Below are 15,989 nucleotides of genomic sequence, written 5' to 3' on the forward strand. Positions count from 1 at the left end.
TGATCTCATAGACTGCCTCTGCGTGTCCAGCTAAACCTTTTATTCCTGTGTGTATGTCTAAAAATGTGTGTGTGTATATGTGTGTGTGTGTGTGTGTGTGTGTGTGTGTGTGTGTGTGTGTGTGTGTGTGTGTCTGTGCTGCTGAGATTTGAACTAAAATCCAAATGATAAATGATAAATGATAAATATTTACTTATTTTAACTGCCTATAATGTCACTGAGCACAGATTCATCACTGCAAAGAGTCACTCACTCAAATCACATCATCACATTATATTATAAAATAATGTTTATTTAATCACTTGTTTAAGAAAAAATACATTTAAAAGAATAATGTGAATAAAACTAGGCATAAGTCACAATATTTACTCATTATGAAAGGAAAACTGCATTTGCTTGTATATTGTTTATTACTATTGTACTATTGTCAGAACTGTGCTGTTGTAGAAAATTAATCAACACATTCCTGAATTCATCAAAAGTGTACTATATTTATTTTAATCTGCACTCAATCTGTATTAAATTATATTACTATCATTCATGTGCTACAAAGCCCTCTGAGTGGTGTGTATAGATGAGCACATCGCTAGGTCTTTCCTCTCTGCATGACATCTATGACAGACAATGCAGTACCAGAGCTGCTGAAATCATTAAAGACTCCATCCACCCCATTAACTGTCTGTTCAACATCTGTAATCACTTCCATAGCCTGATGACTACTATACAAATACTTCACAAATACTTCACTGATATTCTGCACACTGCACTTTACTACATGTAACACACCTTACATTTACATTCATGGTACTCAGTGACAGCTTAGTGATCCTGGTATTTGAACACACAACCATCCAATCTGACATTCGGCACACTGCACTTTAATCTTACTTCATGTAACACACCTGCACATATGGTACATTCCACACTGCTTACACATGCTTTACTCTTACTACATGTAACAGACCTGCACATATGGTACATTCCACACTGTTTACACATTCTTTACTCTGACTACATGTAACATAATTGCACACATCATTTTAGTTATTTAATGTCTATTCATTATATATTGACTTTTTTTAATGTAGTTATTTAATATTCAGTTTATTTATATGCATAGTAAATGCTGGATTTTAATTTAACTGCAAATTGTGTACTGTTTATAAATGTGTATGTGAAATAAAATATTTAATAGTGAAATGAACATTAAAGTAATTTTGATGGAATAAACTGGTGATAAATGAGGTGTGGTGTGTCAGTGATATTTAAGCTCAATATGACTTATAGCACTAAATGTGTTGTAAAAGGAAAGCTGGAAACATTTGTTAAGTAATAATAGAGGTGATTTAACTCTACCTAATTTATCTACTAATAACAAGGTGAGAAAATGAACATGGTTCAGAATGAATGAAATTATTAGAAGTATAATAAAGTCATTTTTTGTGTTTATAAAAGTTGAAATGTAATTTCCTGAGAAAAGGCCTTTGGAGACGTGTCTCAGTCACATGGTCCCCGTCGTTCTGAGATTTCTCCTCCACGTCATCATATTCTGTAAAATAAACACATTTACTCCTTTAATACATCCTTTATATTGTATTAATACAGTAATTGTTTTGTAACAACTTATAATACATAAACGATGCACTATGTAGGATTTCTCTGATATTTAAACCATAAATGAAGAGAATAGAGGACATTTATCAAATCAGTTTCTTTAATCTGACTGAACGGTGATTTCTTATAACAACAGTTATCTGATGTTTATGTTCTGTATCATAGATAATATTTACAGTAGGTCTAATCTAAACTCTTTAATAAATACATGTTCTATTATATTTGTCCTAAAAACTGATCTGAAAGTTGATATTTATTATATACCATATATAATATAATCATATATAATTTAATCTTTTACTCTGTTACCTGTGAACTTATGTACATTGGAAAATAAATAGGAAGTCGCTCACCTTCTGTCTCTCCTACATCCTGTTCCTCACTGATGACATCATCATAATCTTCTGGATTGTCTAATGAACAAATGAATAAATAATGAACCACTGTGTGTGTTGGTGTTACAGTAAAATACTGAGTTACAGGGTGGTGTGATGAAGCAGTGTTTTTTAAAAATCTGTAAAACAATATAAAATAATTTTCTTACAGAAAACTTCACCATGTTGATGAACACACACCTTTGTAAAAAAAATTAATTTGAATTTAAGTTCCTGTGAATGAGCTGTTACTATAGAAACCGCAATGTATTGGATCATTAATAGAAACCTGTGGTTTACATCTGCATTACTGTCAGAGCTGCTGTTATAGAAAATTAAACAACACCTACTGACCAATCAGAACACAGAATTCAACAGAGAACTAAAATGGAATTAAGCCACAAAGCTTGAGTTTTACTGTATAAAATTTTAAGGAAAATAAATTACTTCCATTTTTATAAGTAACTGACTTGTGATGATGTTGGTGTTTGTTTCAGTGGTAACTGCATCGTCATAGTTCTCGGACACGTCCTCTGTCAGGATGTATGGATAAAAGCTATTAAACCCACATCAATGTCATTAATGATTATTTGGATGCTTGTGGATGCCACACTGTCCCATTATTATCATACCTGTCAGTATAACTGACTTCTGATCAGCTGTAATGGCGTCATCATAATTCTCAGCTTCATCCTCTACACCAAAACACAGATATTTAAAGATATTTAAAGTTTACTGAAGTGACAGTTTGTACACTGTGTGTTTGATGACATGATACAAAATGAAATCGTACACGTGTTAAAAACGTCACTACACACAAACCGATGAACAAACATATTGACAGTCTGTGTGTTTAATTTATACTGCTCTCTAAAACAAATCCCAAAACAGAACCACACCATCCACGTTATCAGGGATGGGTCCAGCAGTGACGGCATCATCGTAGTCCTCTGGTGGGTCGACTCTTCCTGGATCACCTAAATGAAATAAAAGCAGAGACTCTGTACAAACAGCTCCATCACATTCTGACCTCATGGTTTAATGTCAACTCATTAAATTTGTGTGATCACTTAACATCTGCACGCACTTATGATGTCACTGGTGTCCATGACATCATCATAATACTCAGCCTTTTCTTTGATCCCAGACTTTACTGTAAAAAGAACAATGTGTTAGTTTTGTTTTTTAAACACATTTATACTCAATAAAATCCTCATCCAAAGAAGCTTTGATAAATTTGATCAGATGGATTTCAGGAGATTAAAGTAAGATGAGGTTGATGGTGAGATCTCATGTGTCAGCATTAAAACACTGGAGTTACTGTAATTCTTCTACACACTACGTCATAATCACGTGTCAGAAAGGACAAATGTAGTCATTTCTGATTTCTAATTTTAATTCTAATATCTTTCAGTTAATGGAGTTAGACAAACTCACACTCTGGTCTTTTTTACCTGAGAGAAGCTCATCATCCACATGCTCATACCCAGAATGCTGTTCTTCAGAGAGGACACTTCCTGTTGGAGGAGAGCGGGAGAGTCAGGTGATGTGTTCAGAACAGCAGAGCAACACACACACGCACGCACGCACACACACACACACACACACACACACACACACACACACACACACACACACACACACACACATACACACACACACAGATTAAAGCCACAGAGATTGAAGTATGTATCCGGACTCCCAGTAACCACCATGGTTAATGGGGACTTATTTTCCACAACATTATTTCAATAAAATCACAAAACCAAACATTTGGACACATTCATCCAAGTCAGTCATTCTCACTCACTCACTCACTCACTCACTCACTCACTCATTCACGATGCACTGCAGAGAGATGGACACTTTTACAGTAAGTTATTTTTAATTATTAATCATAAATGTCATACACAGAGACTCTTACAGACACACACTCATACACAGACACACACACACACACACACACACACACACATGCACACACACTCATCACCCAAACACCCAGTTGAAGTATTTATCAGGACACCAAGTTCCCACCATGGTTTATGGGGACTCACGTTTCAATTTTTTCGCTTTTCTTATTTAAGTGATCTATCCAAGAAGCACAGATGGCAGATTTTTAATTTTTGCTATTTATCATATCACACACACACACACACACACACACACATACACACACACACACACACACACACACACACACACACACACACACAGTACAAACATACAGAATGGGAGAGAGGGTCCAATGCATCTGTCCAGGAAAGCAGACACACAAAAGCACACCCACACCTAAACACACATGCTTGCATTCATAAACCTCACTGAAATATTTATCAGGACACCCAGTACCCACTATGGTTTATTTGGACTCATTATGTTGCTTTGTATAAGCCAACATTCTGTTTTCCTATTTAAGCTTAGACAAAAATTTATCAAGAGTAACTCCTCCTATCGCTTGCAAGCCACATGCACCAAATTCGGATATGTTGTAGAGCCTGGTGTGAAGTTTGTTCCCTTTTCTAAGCGATCTGAGTACCGGTACTTCCGTGGCCTTTTTCCCATAGTGGCCTTTTTCCCATAGACTCCTATTATAAAATTTGGAGGTTTATAACTCGGCAAGCTTTCGAATTATCTACACCAAACTCAGCCAGCTCCTTTAGGGTCATACTCTGAACTGAAGTTTAAATTGGTGTATCGACTGGCCTTTCGGTTGTGCCGCAGCCCCGCCCCCAATATATGCAAAATCAAAAAAACTTTTTTACATGGACTTGTGACATATCAAAACACTCAGTACAATGAGGGGAACTTCCTGATGGGTATTCTGATGACATCACGTGATGTCACATGACAGGATACCGCATGAAAATTAAAAATTAGCACAACACGGACTTGTGACATCAAAACACTCAGCACAATGTGGGGAACTTCCTCAAGAGTATTCAGATGATGTCACATGCTCATCTCCACTTACCTCCAAATGTTTTGGCACCCTAGCTTTCTGTTTACTTCCTTCCAAAAGTAACACTGACCATTATGTCCACTCATCTCCAAAAAGCACCTTTGCGAATACTTGCATCGTCAAAGCCAACATCAAAGTTTGTAGTGACAATGTGAACGAGTGAACTGTCCCTATCATCACCATGATGCTACATACCGCACTATACCTTCACTTCTCCTCCGTTTCTTGCTACAGCGCTGTGGGTGCACCCACGCCAGTTAGCACGCCAATCGCTCGCATACACACCACACACACTCACTTCATTCTCTCATTCCGGACAATAAGCACACACACACACTGACTTTGTAATTTTTTATTTTCCTTAAAAATCTATGTATTAGTTTCCTTTTGTGGGGTAAAATTTTATAAACTCGCCTGTGTGTTGCGTTGGCCTTCCGGAAGTCGGCGAGTTTATTTTGAGGGGACATTTTTTTTGGTGATTACTATTATTATTATGATTATTATTATATATTGTTCTTATTGTTATTATTATTACTATTGTTCTTATGCTCATTATATATATATATATATATATATATATATATATATATATATATATATATATATATATATATATATATATAACTCCATTCTATGGCTGTTTAAAAATTCAAATGGTTGCGTCCATTGGGAGGGGTTTACCCCTTTAAAAAACAGTCTCCCACTTCAGTTCGGGGTGGGAGTTGTGGGGGTGGATGGTGGAGTTATTGGAGTTGGAAAAGTTATTGAAGTAAATGCACAATTGTAGGTGCTGTATGTTTGTATATAGTTTCTTTATTTCCTTCAGATTTTCTTTGGTTTTCTTTATTTTTCCACTTTTCTTTTCTGGGGAGTTGTAAATATTTTGGACTTTGCACTTGAGCACACTGTAAATAAACATCACTTTAAGTATTGCCATCGAGTATTGCCATCATTTGTGTGGAAGGCCAACCCGTAAGGCTACTCTACCACAGATGAGTTTTTATCTAACATATATCAATCAAATATTTGTTTTTAATTATTTTTAATAAACACCCACACCAGCTGGGGAGCTTGAGTTGGACTGCCACTGGGTTGCTCACCATGGAAATGGGAAATTGGGAAACCCAGACCCTCTGACTGATGGGATAAGGGGGTGCTAAACGATGCTTGTCATTGGCCCACTGTGCATAGCTCCTTGCAGACTTGAGTAGGACCATACAAGCTTTTCTCCAGACACATCGAAACACTTGACCAGGGCAAGGGTGGAGGGGAAAGAGGCCCCGAGTTCTTGGTTAGAAAACAGCAGAGGCTAGTAACCGTAGGTAGCTCTGAAGAGAGAGAGACCCATGGCAGATGATGGCAGGGAGTTGTGGGCATATTCTTCCCACACAAGACTGGAGGACTAGGAAGCAGGTTCCTCATCACAGAAGATGCAAGGCTGATGGTGATCCCCTAGAGGTAAACTGTGGGCCTCAGTCAGAGACAATGGGAGTACAACAAAGGTTGTATGGGAGGCCATGCAGGTCAAAAGATGTGCTGGAGCATGAGCAGGGCAGTTTCATTGGCTCTATGTCAACTTGGGCACGGCAATGAAGTGAGCCATTTTGGAGAATCTGTCAACAACAGAGAGGATGGTGGTGTGCCTAGCTGACAGGAGTAGGCCCATAACAAAGTCCATTTATATATGAGACCAAGGATGCTTAGGTACATAGTTAGAGTGGAGAAAGCCAGCTGGAGTGGCTCTTGGTATCTTATGCTGAGTGCAGGCCAGACAGGCTGACACAAATCCCAGACATACTTCTTAAATGATGGCTTGGCATTCTTTGACCCTGGGCAGTAGGACAGGGTGAAGTTAATTTGCCCGAAGAAGAGGGTGCATTGAGCTTGTATAGGAATTAGCCTCCTAGCTGTCTAAAGGTATTTAAGGTTCTTATGGTCAGTCAAAACATGAAAAGGTTTATCGGTGTACTCCAGCCTGTGGTACCGCTCTTCCTTGGTGAAGCTGATGGCCAGAATTCCGTGCTCACTAACAGCATTGGGATGCCATGAGTAGAAAGCGCAGGGGTGGAGTGCTTTGTTTTTCCATTGCTGTTTTTGGGGTCTCTCTGTGATAGGACGGCCCCAATGCCCAGGTAAGAAGTAACCACCTCCACAATAAACTCGCAGGCAGGGTCCAGCAGGGTCAGGATTGGAGCAGAGGTAAACAGTTCCAGACAAAGTTTCACAGGGTGGAGGTGAACTGATATAAGGAGGCGCCAATGGCACTATGCACCTCTGATAAAAATTGGCAAATCCCAGAAATTGCTGTAGTTGTTTGAGGGATTCGGGACATGGCTAGTCCATCACTGCCTTTATCTGATCGGGGTCCATCTGCACGCTACTGGCCAATAGCATGAAACCCAGGAAGGAAGTTCTGGAGACATAGATCTCACAGTTCTTAGCCTTCATGTACAGATGGTTCTGGAGCAGGCCCTGGAGCATGGAGTGGACATGGTTGACACGTTTCTTCAGAAAACAGAAAAAGGTTAATGTGTCATCTACTTAGACAAAGGCATACTGGTTAAGCATGTCCATGAGAATGTCTTTGAGGAGCGGCATAACCAGGTACTCGAAGTGACCAGAGTGGGTGTTGAATGTGGCTTTCCATTCATCTCGCTCGCTGATGCGGACAAGATGGTAGGCGTTCCTCAGGACCAGCTTGTGAAATGGTGGCTCTCTAGAGTTCAAAGGCTGAGGACATGAGTGGTAGGGGTTAATGGTTCTTGACTGTAATGGTGTTAAGCCAATATTAGTCTATGCATAGATGGAGTGACTTGTCTTTCTTATCTTTAAAGAAAAAAAAGGCTCCAGCTGGGGAAGAGGATGGGTAAATGATTCTGGTAGTGAGAGACTCCTGGATGTACTTGTTCATGGTCTCTATCTCAGTTGCTGTCAGGTGGTACAGGTGACCCTGTTGGGGGCATGGAACCAGGCAGGAGGTCAATAGTGCAATCATGGGGGGACATTGTGATAAGACACCTTGCCTTACTGAAGACGTTCAATATCATGGGAAACAGAAGAGAGGGACAGAAGAGAGGTTGGTAGGGGTACACCAGAAACTAGTGCTGGGTCTGGAGAGGGAGCTGAGGCAGTGGGTATAGCAGTGTCTTCCCCAGTACAGGATTCAGTGGCTGGCCCAGTCTATGTAAAGGTTGAGTTTTTGCCAGTCAAGGGATAGCAAATATGATGGGGGCCTAAATGGATAGGATTAGCAGGAACAACAGCTACTCTTGATGATTCTCAGCCACTGAAACCAGAAGGAGCTTGTTGCGGCGAAATGCCCGTATGGGATTGACAGGAGCTCGGTCTCAACCCCCAACTGATGGGCCAATTTTTAACCCAGAAATTCAGCATCCACTCCAGTGTCGACAAAAACTGCCAGCTCATGACTCCTTTCTCTGATTCTCAGATAGGCCTTTAACAGTTGCTTGGAGGCAGCACTAGTTGAATTGCTTATCGGGGATGAAACCTGCCACTTAGTTAGGCAAGCGAGTGCTAAGTGTCCCACCTATCAACCGTACAGGCAGAGATCTTGGGTGAGGTATCTCTCCTTCTCTGTGGCAGCCAGGTGTTGGTTGCCAATCCTCATGGCTTGCACTGTGACAGGATACCGGTGATCAGGGTCAGGTGAAAGAGGAGACTGGAGTCAAAGACCTTACAATGCTTAATGGAGAAGATGTGGAATGGATAGTAGGTAGCTAACTGAGTCTCCCATTCCAAAGTGTCGGAGGGCTTATCTTTACCAGAAAGCAGGGAGGATGGGAAGGATGATGGCTAGAGCTCAAAGATCACAGAGTGCAGAGTCATGTTTTGTAAGCAAACGCTCAGATGATGCAGATTAGGTTCACAAAGAAAGGCTGAGGTGGTAGCAGGAGCCATGCCAAGGTGACGTACCAGTCCCTGAGTTACAGCATCTAAGTCCTGGAGAAGACTTTCAAGAGTGGCAGAAGCCTGGGACAGAGAGCAAATCATAGCCTGCATGCTCCGAGTGTCTGCTGGGTCCATGTCAGGCCAGATGGTACTGTCAGGGGAGGCAGGCGAGGAGGCAAATGCGAGACACAGATCTAACTTCAAATTAAAAGTCTTCAATATCAGATGGCTTAACACAAGGGAGGCACAGTTCAATAAATCAGGCAGTCCAATAAAAAAAAACAAAAAACAAACAAACAGGCAAACAGGGCAATGCAAAGCAGAAATCGAACAAAGTCAGAAACAGTCCAGCAACAACAAAAGACAGGCAAACAAGGAAATACAGAACAGGCAAAAATGGTGAAAAAAAAACAGTTAAAAATCCCAAACCAAAAACTAGGCAGTAGAATCATAGGATACGCAGAAAAGAAACCAGGCAGAACAGAAACAAGATCAATGGCGAGATGAATTAGCAGGAGCACAGAGCAGACTGAAAAGACCAAAACCGGGAGTGTGCATGGCTTTTAATTATTTGTAATAAACATCCAAACAAACACACCATCACCACCTTACACACACACACACACACACACACACAAACAGAAGGAGAGAGAAGGGATGCACCAGAAAAGCAGACACACACACATGCATATAGACACATAACACCCAAACACTCTCTCTCTCTCTCTCTCTCTCTCTCTCTCTCTCTCTCTCTCTCTCTCTCTCTCTCTCTCTCTCACACACACACACACACACACACACACACACACACACACACACACACACACACACACACACACACACACACACACAAACACATTGTCTTTACTCACACACACCCCAGACACACATAAAAACACAACCCAGAGGCACTCTTATTTCCGCAATTTCTGAGTTACAAACACACATACTCACAGAGACCCATGCTCCTTTTCAGGAACCACACAAATACAATTATTTATATGGACACCCAGTAACCACAGTGCACACACTGCATGTATATTTGTCCTAAAACTAAAAAGAACACAGAAGGAGAGAGGTGGGTTGGACCTGTCCAGAATAGTATGCACACAAACACAAAACCTGAGCACACACAAACCACATTTTTATTTATTAATCATGAATGTGACAATGTGAAAACAAACACACACACACACACACACACACACACACACACACACACACACACACACACACACACACACACACACACACATACAGAGGAAGAGAGGGGATGCACCTGTACAGGAACGTAGACACCCCCCCCCCCCCTTAAAAAAACTACCCCACTTGAACTCTTATCTGTTTCCACCCACACGTTTAGGTTGTTATTATTGCAGGAAAGCAGTAACATGCATGCAAACACACATACACACACACACACACACACACACACACACACACACACACACACACACACACAATTTCTCATTTACATACACACATATTCAGAACCATGCTACAATTCAGGAATCAGACTGATTTAAATCTTTATCAGGACACCCAGTGACCATCATGGTTTACTGGGACTCATTTATACTGACAGCCATCCACTAAAAAATACATACAACAAATTTTTATTTATAATTATTTATCATAAAACACACAAAGGGAGAGAGGGAGGTGCACATGTACATAAAAGTACACACACACACACACACACACACACACACACACACACACACACACACACACACACACACACACCTGCCCTAAAACAGAAGCTTTAATAGATGTTTATCAGCAGAATCCTGTCTCTACACCACATACACTCTAACTGCACATTTCCTCTCACACACATTGAGCTTATTTTTATTTATTTGTCATAAAGAAATATACAAAGAAAAGAAATATGGATTTGGGGGCAAATATTGCTCTAATCACTGAGTTTACACTGAGGTGTGTATTTTGTATGGAGTGATTTGATCATTTTTATGCAGTGAATTTAAGCTAGAAGTTTAAATAGAATACAATAAGTGTGATGTAGAACAGTCCACATATCACTCACCTCTTTGAGTGAAGCTTCTTCTAGCCATGTATCTGTGGTTGATCTCCTCATAGACTGCCTCAGGCTCAGACTTATGCCTCGTCATAGAGACTACTAGGAGTGGGGAACAACAATTATAATAATAATAATAATAATAATAATAATAATAATAATAATAATAATACGCTAAAAAATACTCTAATAATACTCTAAAAAACTTCTCTTTTGGCTCTAAACAAAGGCGGTCGCATTTTCTCTCCCTCCCATTTACTTTCCCTGCTTTGCTCCTCTCGTCTGATCTATTGTCTTATACTTTGAGAGACTCTCTCCGCACTGCTCCCCAAACTAAAAAACATCATGGATTTGACTTCTCAAAGAGAGGCTTGGGTTTGGGGGAACCTGACTGTCCTGCCGGAACGTTCGCAGCTGGCTATACGATGGACGTGAGGGAGAGGTGGCATGTCGTGTGTCTGATGGCTCTTTCCGTGGAGGACATTGAAGATATCTACCTATTCAGAACCATGATAACAGGAGTTCTGCTGATTGGATTAGGCATTGCCCTACTTATCGAGAAAATCAGAAAACTGTAACAGCTATCCAAACCTCCCAAGGCTGCCCGTCATGATTGATGCAGTGGGAGAGCAGACAGCATTGAGGCTGGGACTATTAACCGCAATATGGATAACATCATGTTTTTTTTCTCCTCTCTTCCCTTATGTTATGCTGTATTTCTTTTCAATTCCATGTCTTCCTGTCCTGTCCCCACCTTGTCATATTGTATCTATTGTATGTATGGACAGGTTGATGGCTAATTTCATGGTAGCTGTGACCAGTGACAATAAAGGCTACTACTACTACTACTACTACTACTACTACTAATAATAATAATAATAATAATAATAATAATAATAATAATAATAATAATAATAATAATAATTACTCTATAATAAAATATAAAAATCTATTTACAGTATGAATGATAATATGAGAATGAGATTTTAAATAATATAATAATAAAATGTGTGAAAGTGTGGTACCTCTCTTGAGCACTCTGTTCTGGTAAAACAGTACCAGCAGAAGCACTAAGGCCAGGAAGAGCAGAGTTCCCAACACATAAAGAACTGGTGGAGGGGAGGATGGAGGTCCAGGTGACACAGGGTTTAGATCGGTTCTAACTGAGGTCAAAAACACAGAAGAGGATCTTGATACAACGCTGTGATCAGAAATATTTAGAATTTGATGAACAATAATGAATATAATATTAAACAAATACACACCTGATTTGTTGGTGGTGGTGGTGGTGGTGGTGGTGGTGGTGGTGGTGGTGGTGGTGGTGGTGGGTGTAGCAGTGGACACAGTGGATATGTCTGTATTCACAGAAAGAAAAACACTTTGTCTCACAATAAAAAAATAAACTGTTACTCAATAAGGTTTATGACATGCTGATCAGTGTTTACAGTTCAGGGTCTGAGATTTCAATCAAACATCTAAGATTCTAAATAAAAGTTATCAAGTCTTATCACTGAGACAGAAAGCTGAAAAGTTAGCACACCCCTCTGACTTGCACAGGTGACTCCAACAGGAGAGCAGTCAGTGTGATTCTTCAGGGAATGATGACAGTCCCACAGGTGAATCTCATCCCCTCGACACTTCACTCTGTTCAGCCAGAAAGTCCCTTCACCAGAACCAAACCGATCATCAGCACTCAGCGCTGACCCACAGTCCAGCTGTCTGCACACCACCTGAGCGTTCATGATGTTCCACTGATCATCACAAACGGAGCCCCATGTAGAGTTATGATACACCTCCAACCTCCCAGAGCAGCTTCCCTTTCCTTCACTCAGCCTGAGAGACCAGTGTTCTACATCACATACATCACACACACTGAATGCTGAATTATGGTTAGTCAAAAGACGGTTGACGTCAAAAGAGGTTCCAGAGACAGAAAAGAGAGACTGGTGAAGGAACATCTTTTTATAGCTACTATATATATGTATATGAAAATGAAATCTTGAAAATTTTATTATTATTTATTATAAAAACTTTGATCTTCTGGGTGAAAACAGTAACTGTGACTAAAGGGACAGATTTAATTGTCCTTACTTGAGCAGTATTTCTGAAGAGGAAATGACGAGCATGTCCCTTGAGAACGTAGAGACGTTCCATCTTCTACAGTAATAAAACACACAAAACAGATTTTTCTCTCATTCTTATTTTATAGCTAAAATATTTACACAAATTCTACAGCATTGTATAAACTAGTATATAGAGTCCTCTTACCTGTGCAGTTAATATGAACAACTTCATTATGATTATTACATCTGTTCTGTCCCCAGGGTGAAGATGGACACTGCAACAGATTAGAGTCGTGTTTCCTACATTTCACATTATCCAGCCAGGTAGGAGCAGATTTTACTCGTGCTTCAGTGTATGACAGACTGCCACGTCTTCCACAGTTCAGCTCTCCACACACCGTATTTGCCGTCTCATCAGCCATCTGATTGTAACACACATTACCCCAGGTTCCATTGTAGAACACTTCCAGATTACCCTCACAGCCCTCCGTGAGTCGGATCTCTTTAAACTCTGGTGAGAGAAGGCTGACTTACACTTCATTTGAAAAGGTCCTGTTTTATCCACACAGTTATATATGTGTAAAATTATCTTAAAGTAAAAATATATTTAAGATGGATTTTATTAATTAACAAGTCCTTATTATCATGTTGAATTTTGTCAGTCATCACACTGTACCTGAGCAGACGATTCCTACGTCCTCATGGTGTCCACATTCACCCTCTTCACACAGCTGATATCTGCAGTTCCACAGGGACGTCTCGTTCCCCTCACACTCCACCTCATTCAGCCATATGGATCCAGTTCCAGGACCAAACCAGACTGGTATGTGGTTACTGAGGGCCTCTCCACACTGCAGCTGTCTGCACACCACCTGAGCATCCCCAATACCCCACGAGTCATCACACACAGTCCCCCACGAGCCGCTGTGGAAAACCTCCAGCCTTCCTGCACAGTCTCCGCCAGAACCAACCAGCCTGATGGAGTTTGGATCTTTATTAAACACACACAAACACACACACACCCACACACACACACACACACACACACACACACACACACACACACACACACACACACACAAACACACACACACACTTTAATCAAATATGAAAAAACTCAACACCATTAGTCTACATTTTAGTTAAAATATAATTACACACACACACACACACACACACACACACACACACACACACACACACACACACACAAACTTTAATCAAATATGAAAAAACTCAACACCATTAGTCTAAATTTTAGTTAAAATATAATTAATAATGTAAATAATAGTAGCTCAGTAGTTTTGTTCCCTTGTGGCATAACAAGTAAATGAGAGCAGGTAAATATGTAAATATGAATATTTATAGTTCAGGACTGACAGAAACATTTTTTTTGTTCTGTTGCTATGAAGTGTAAATTAATTGCATTTTTAATTAATATGCTAATCAACTACTTTCCAACTGATGGAGATCTGTTTCTTAAACTTCATTTTAAACTGCTGGTTTTCTAAAGACCTGCTCATTTGTGGGTGTTTACCTGAGCAGGTGATGTAGAGCTGTTCCCCTGAGATGCAGTTGACAGGTTCAGCTTGTGCACTGCTGCAGTTCCTCAGATGTTCTTCACTCCCAGAGCAGCTGAAACCTTTTACACACATGTGTTTGTCTTCAGTGGTGGATGGAGAGGAGCGGTAGTTCAGCACAGAGACACAGCCCAGCTGTCTGCAGAGCACGGATGCCTCAGACAGACTCCACGAGTCCGGGAGAACTCTCCTCCAGTCCTGCCTGAAATAAATCTCCACCTCCCCCTGACACTCGCTCCCTCCAGACAACCGCACTCGCCCCTCGTGAAGCGCCAGAGAGGATCCTGAAGCAGAAGAAGGTCATTTAAATATTACTTTCCTTACTTTTTATTACTTTCCTTACTTTTTATACCTTACTTTTTTCCTTTCTTTTTTAAATATTACTTTTCTTACTTATAAATATTGTAATTTTATTCTCATCTCATAAACTTTATTCAGTAACCTGGTGTATGTGACGTTAATATCTCACCATTACAGATGACTCCAGTGTCATGTTTATGAGAGCATGCAGCTCGACTCCATGATGAGACACCACATTGTGATAGGTGTGTCTCCTTCCCCTGACAATCAAACACATCAGCCCAGATGTGTCCACTCCCGTCCCCAAACCAGTCCACCTTCACTACAGCCACAGCACTCCCACAATCCAGCTGTGCACACAGAACATCTGCAGCTCTCATATCCCAGCTTACAGCACAAACTGTGCCCCACACACCGAGGTACAGGAGCTCCACTCGACCAGAACAGGAGTCCGGTCCGTTCACCAGCCGCGCCTCTGTGTGACCTGAACAAACAGCCAAAAGCTCAGTGAAAGTGGAACATTAACACAGGAACCTTAAAGTTTGATTGACAGCTATGTGGACTCTATTGAAACAGAAGTTACATCATGATACTTAACCAGAACATATTAATGCCACTTCGTTGTCATGGGAACATGTTGCATGTTTGAGTGAAGATGATGATGGACAGGAGTAAATCCCAGATTCGGTTCCTCTACACTGAAGCTCCTCTGTCCACACCTGACCCTCCCCTCGGCCAAACGAAGCTGATCCCAGACTCTTCACAGGAATCCCACAGTCCAGCTCTCGACACACAACCTCTGCATCCTGCTGGTCAAAGTCAGCATCACAGACTGTGGACCAGGAACCTCCATGAAACACTTCCACTCTCCCAGAGCACCGGTGAGGACCAGCAGTGAGTCTCGGCATTCTGTGATCTTTGTTTTTTTTGTGCAAAATTTGATCAAGGCATAATTATGTTATCCATTGTAGTAATGAAATCGTTAAAATGTAAATAAAATCTACATTATGTATGTATTTGTACAATTATAATCATTACCATAATGGAAGTAATTGTTAAGATATTTTTTTTATATAATTTCAGATGTTTACCTGAACAAGTGACTCCAGCATCCATATTATGAATACAGTGATGTCCCCCTTGTGAGCT

General features: G+C 40.4%; 1 protein-coding gene across 1 annotated transcript in view; it reads right to left on the reverse strand.

Moving 5' to 3' along the window:
• LOC113641639 (antigen WC1.1-like) overlaps positions 1-15,748 on the reverse strand; it is a 16,120-nt gene extending 372 nt beyond the window's left edge. Inside the window, exons 1-19 of the mRNA XM_047803827.1 lie at positions 15,439-15,748; positions 15,010-15,324; positions 14,498-14,824; positions 13,637-13,951; positions 13,166-13,471; positions 12,989-13,054; positions 12,447-12,746; positions 12,179-12,252; positions 8,884-9,057; positions 8,588-8,763; positions 7,498-7,666; positions 7,332-7,455; positions 6,935-7,189; positions 3,443-3,505; positions 3,076-3,141; positions 2,888-2,965; positions 2,621-2,683; positions 2,459-2,521; positions 1,506-1,549 (exon numbers count right to left, since the gene is read on the reverse strand). Coding sequence (XP_047659783.1) covers positions 1,506-1,549; positions 2,459-2,521; positions 2,621-2,683; positions 2,888-2,965; positions 3,076-3,141; positions 3,443-3,505; positions 6,935-7,189; positions 7,332-7,455; positions 7,498-7,666; positions 8,588-8,763; positions 8,884-9,057; positions 12,179-12,252; positions 12,447-12,746; positions 12,989-13,054; positions 13,166-13,471; positions 13,637-13,951; positions 14,498-14,824; positions 15,010-15,324; positions 15,439-15,748 — 3,288 coding nt within the window. The remainder of the gene's footprint in view (positions 1-1,505; positions 1,550-2,458; positions 2,522-2,620; positions 2,684-2,887; positions 2,966-3,075; positions 3,142-3,442; positions 3,506-6,934; positions 7,190-7,331; positions 7,456-7,497; positions 7,667-8,587; positions 8,764-8,883; positions 9,058-12,178; positions 12,253-12,446; positions 12,747-12,988; positions 13,055-13,165; positions 13,472-13,636; positions 13,952-14,497; positions 14,825-15,009; positions 15,325-15,438) is intronic.
• Between the last annotated feature and the right edge of the window lie 241 nt (positions 15,749-15,989).

The sequence above is a fragment of the Tachysurus fulvidraco genome, chromosome 19 (assembly GCF_022655615.1).
Source record: "Tachysurus fulvidraco isolate hzauxx_2018 chromosome 19, HZAU_PFXX_2.0, whole genome shotgun sequence".
Taxonomy (NCBI): Eukaryota; Metazoa; Chordata; class Actinopteri; order Siluriformes; family Bagridae; genus Tachysurus; species Tachysurus fulvidraco.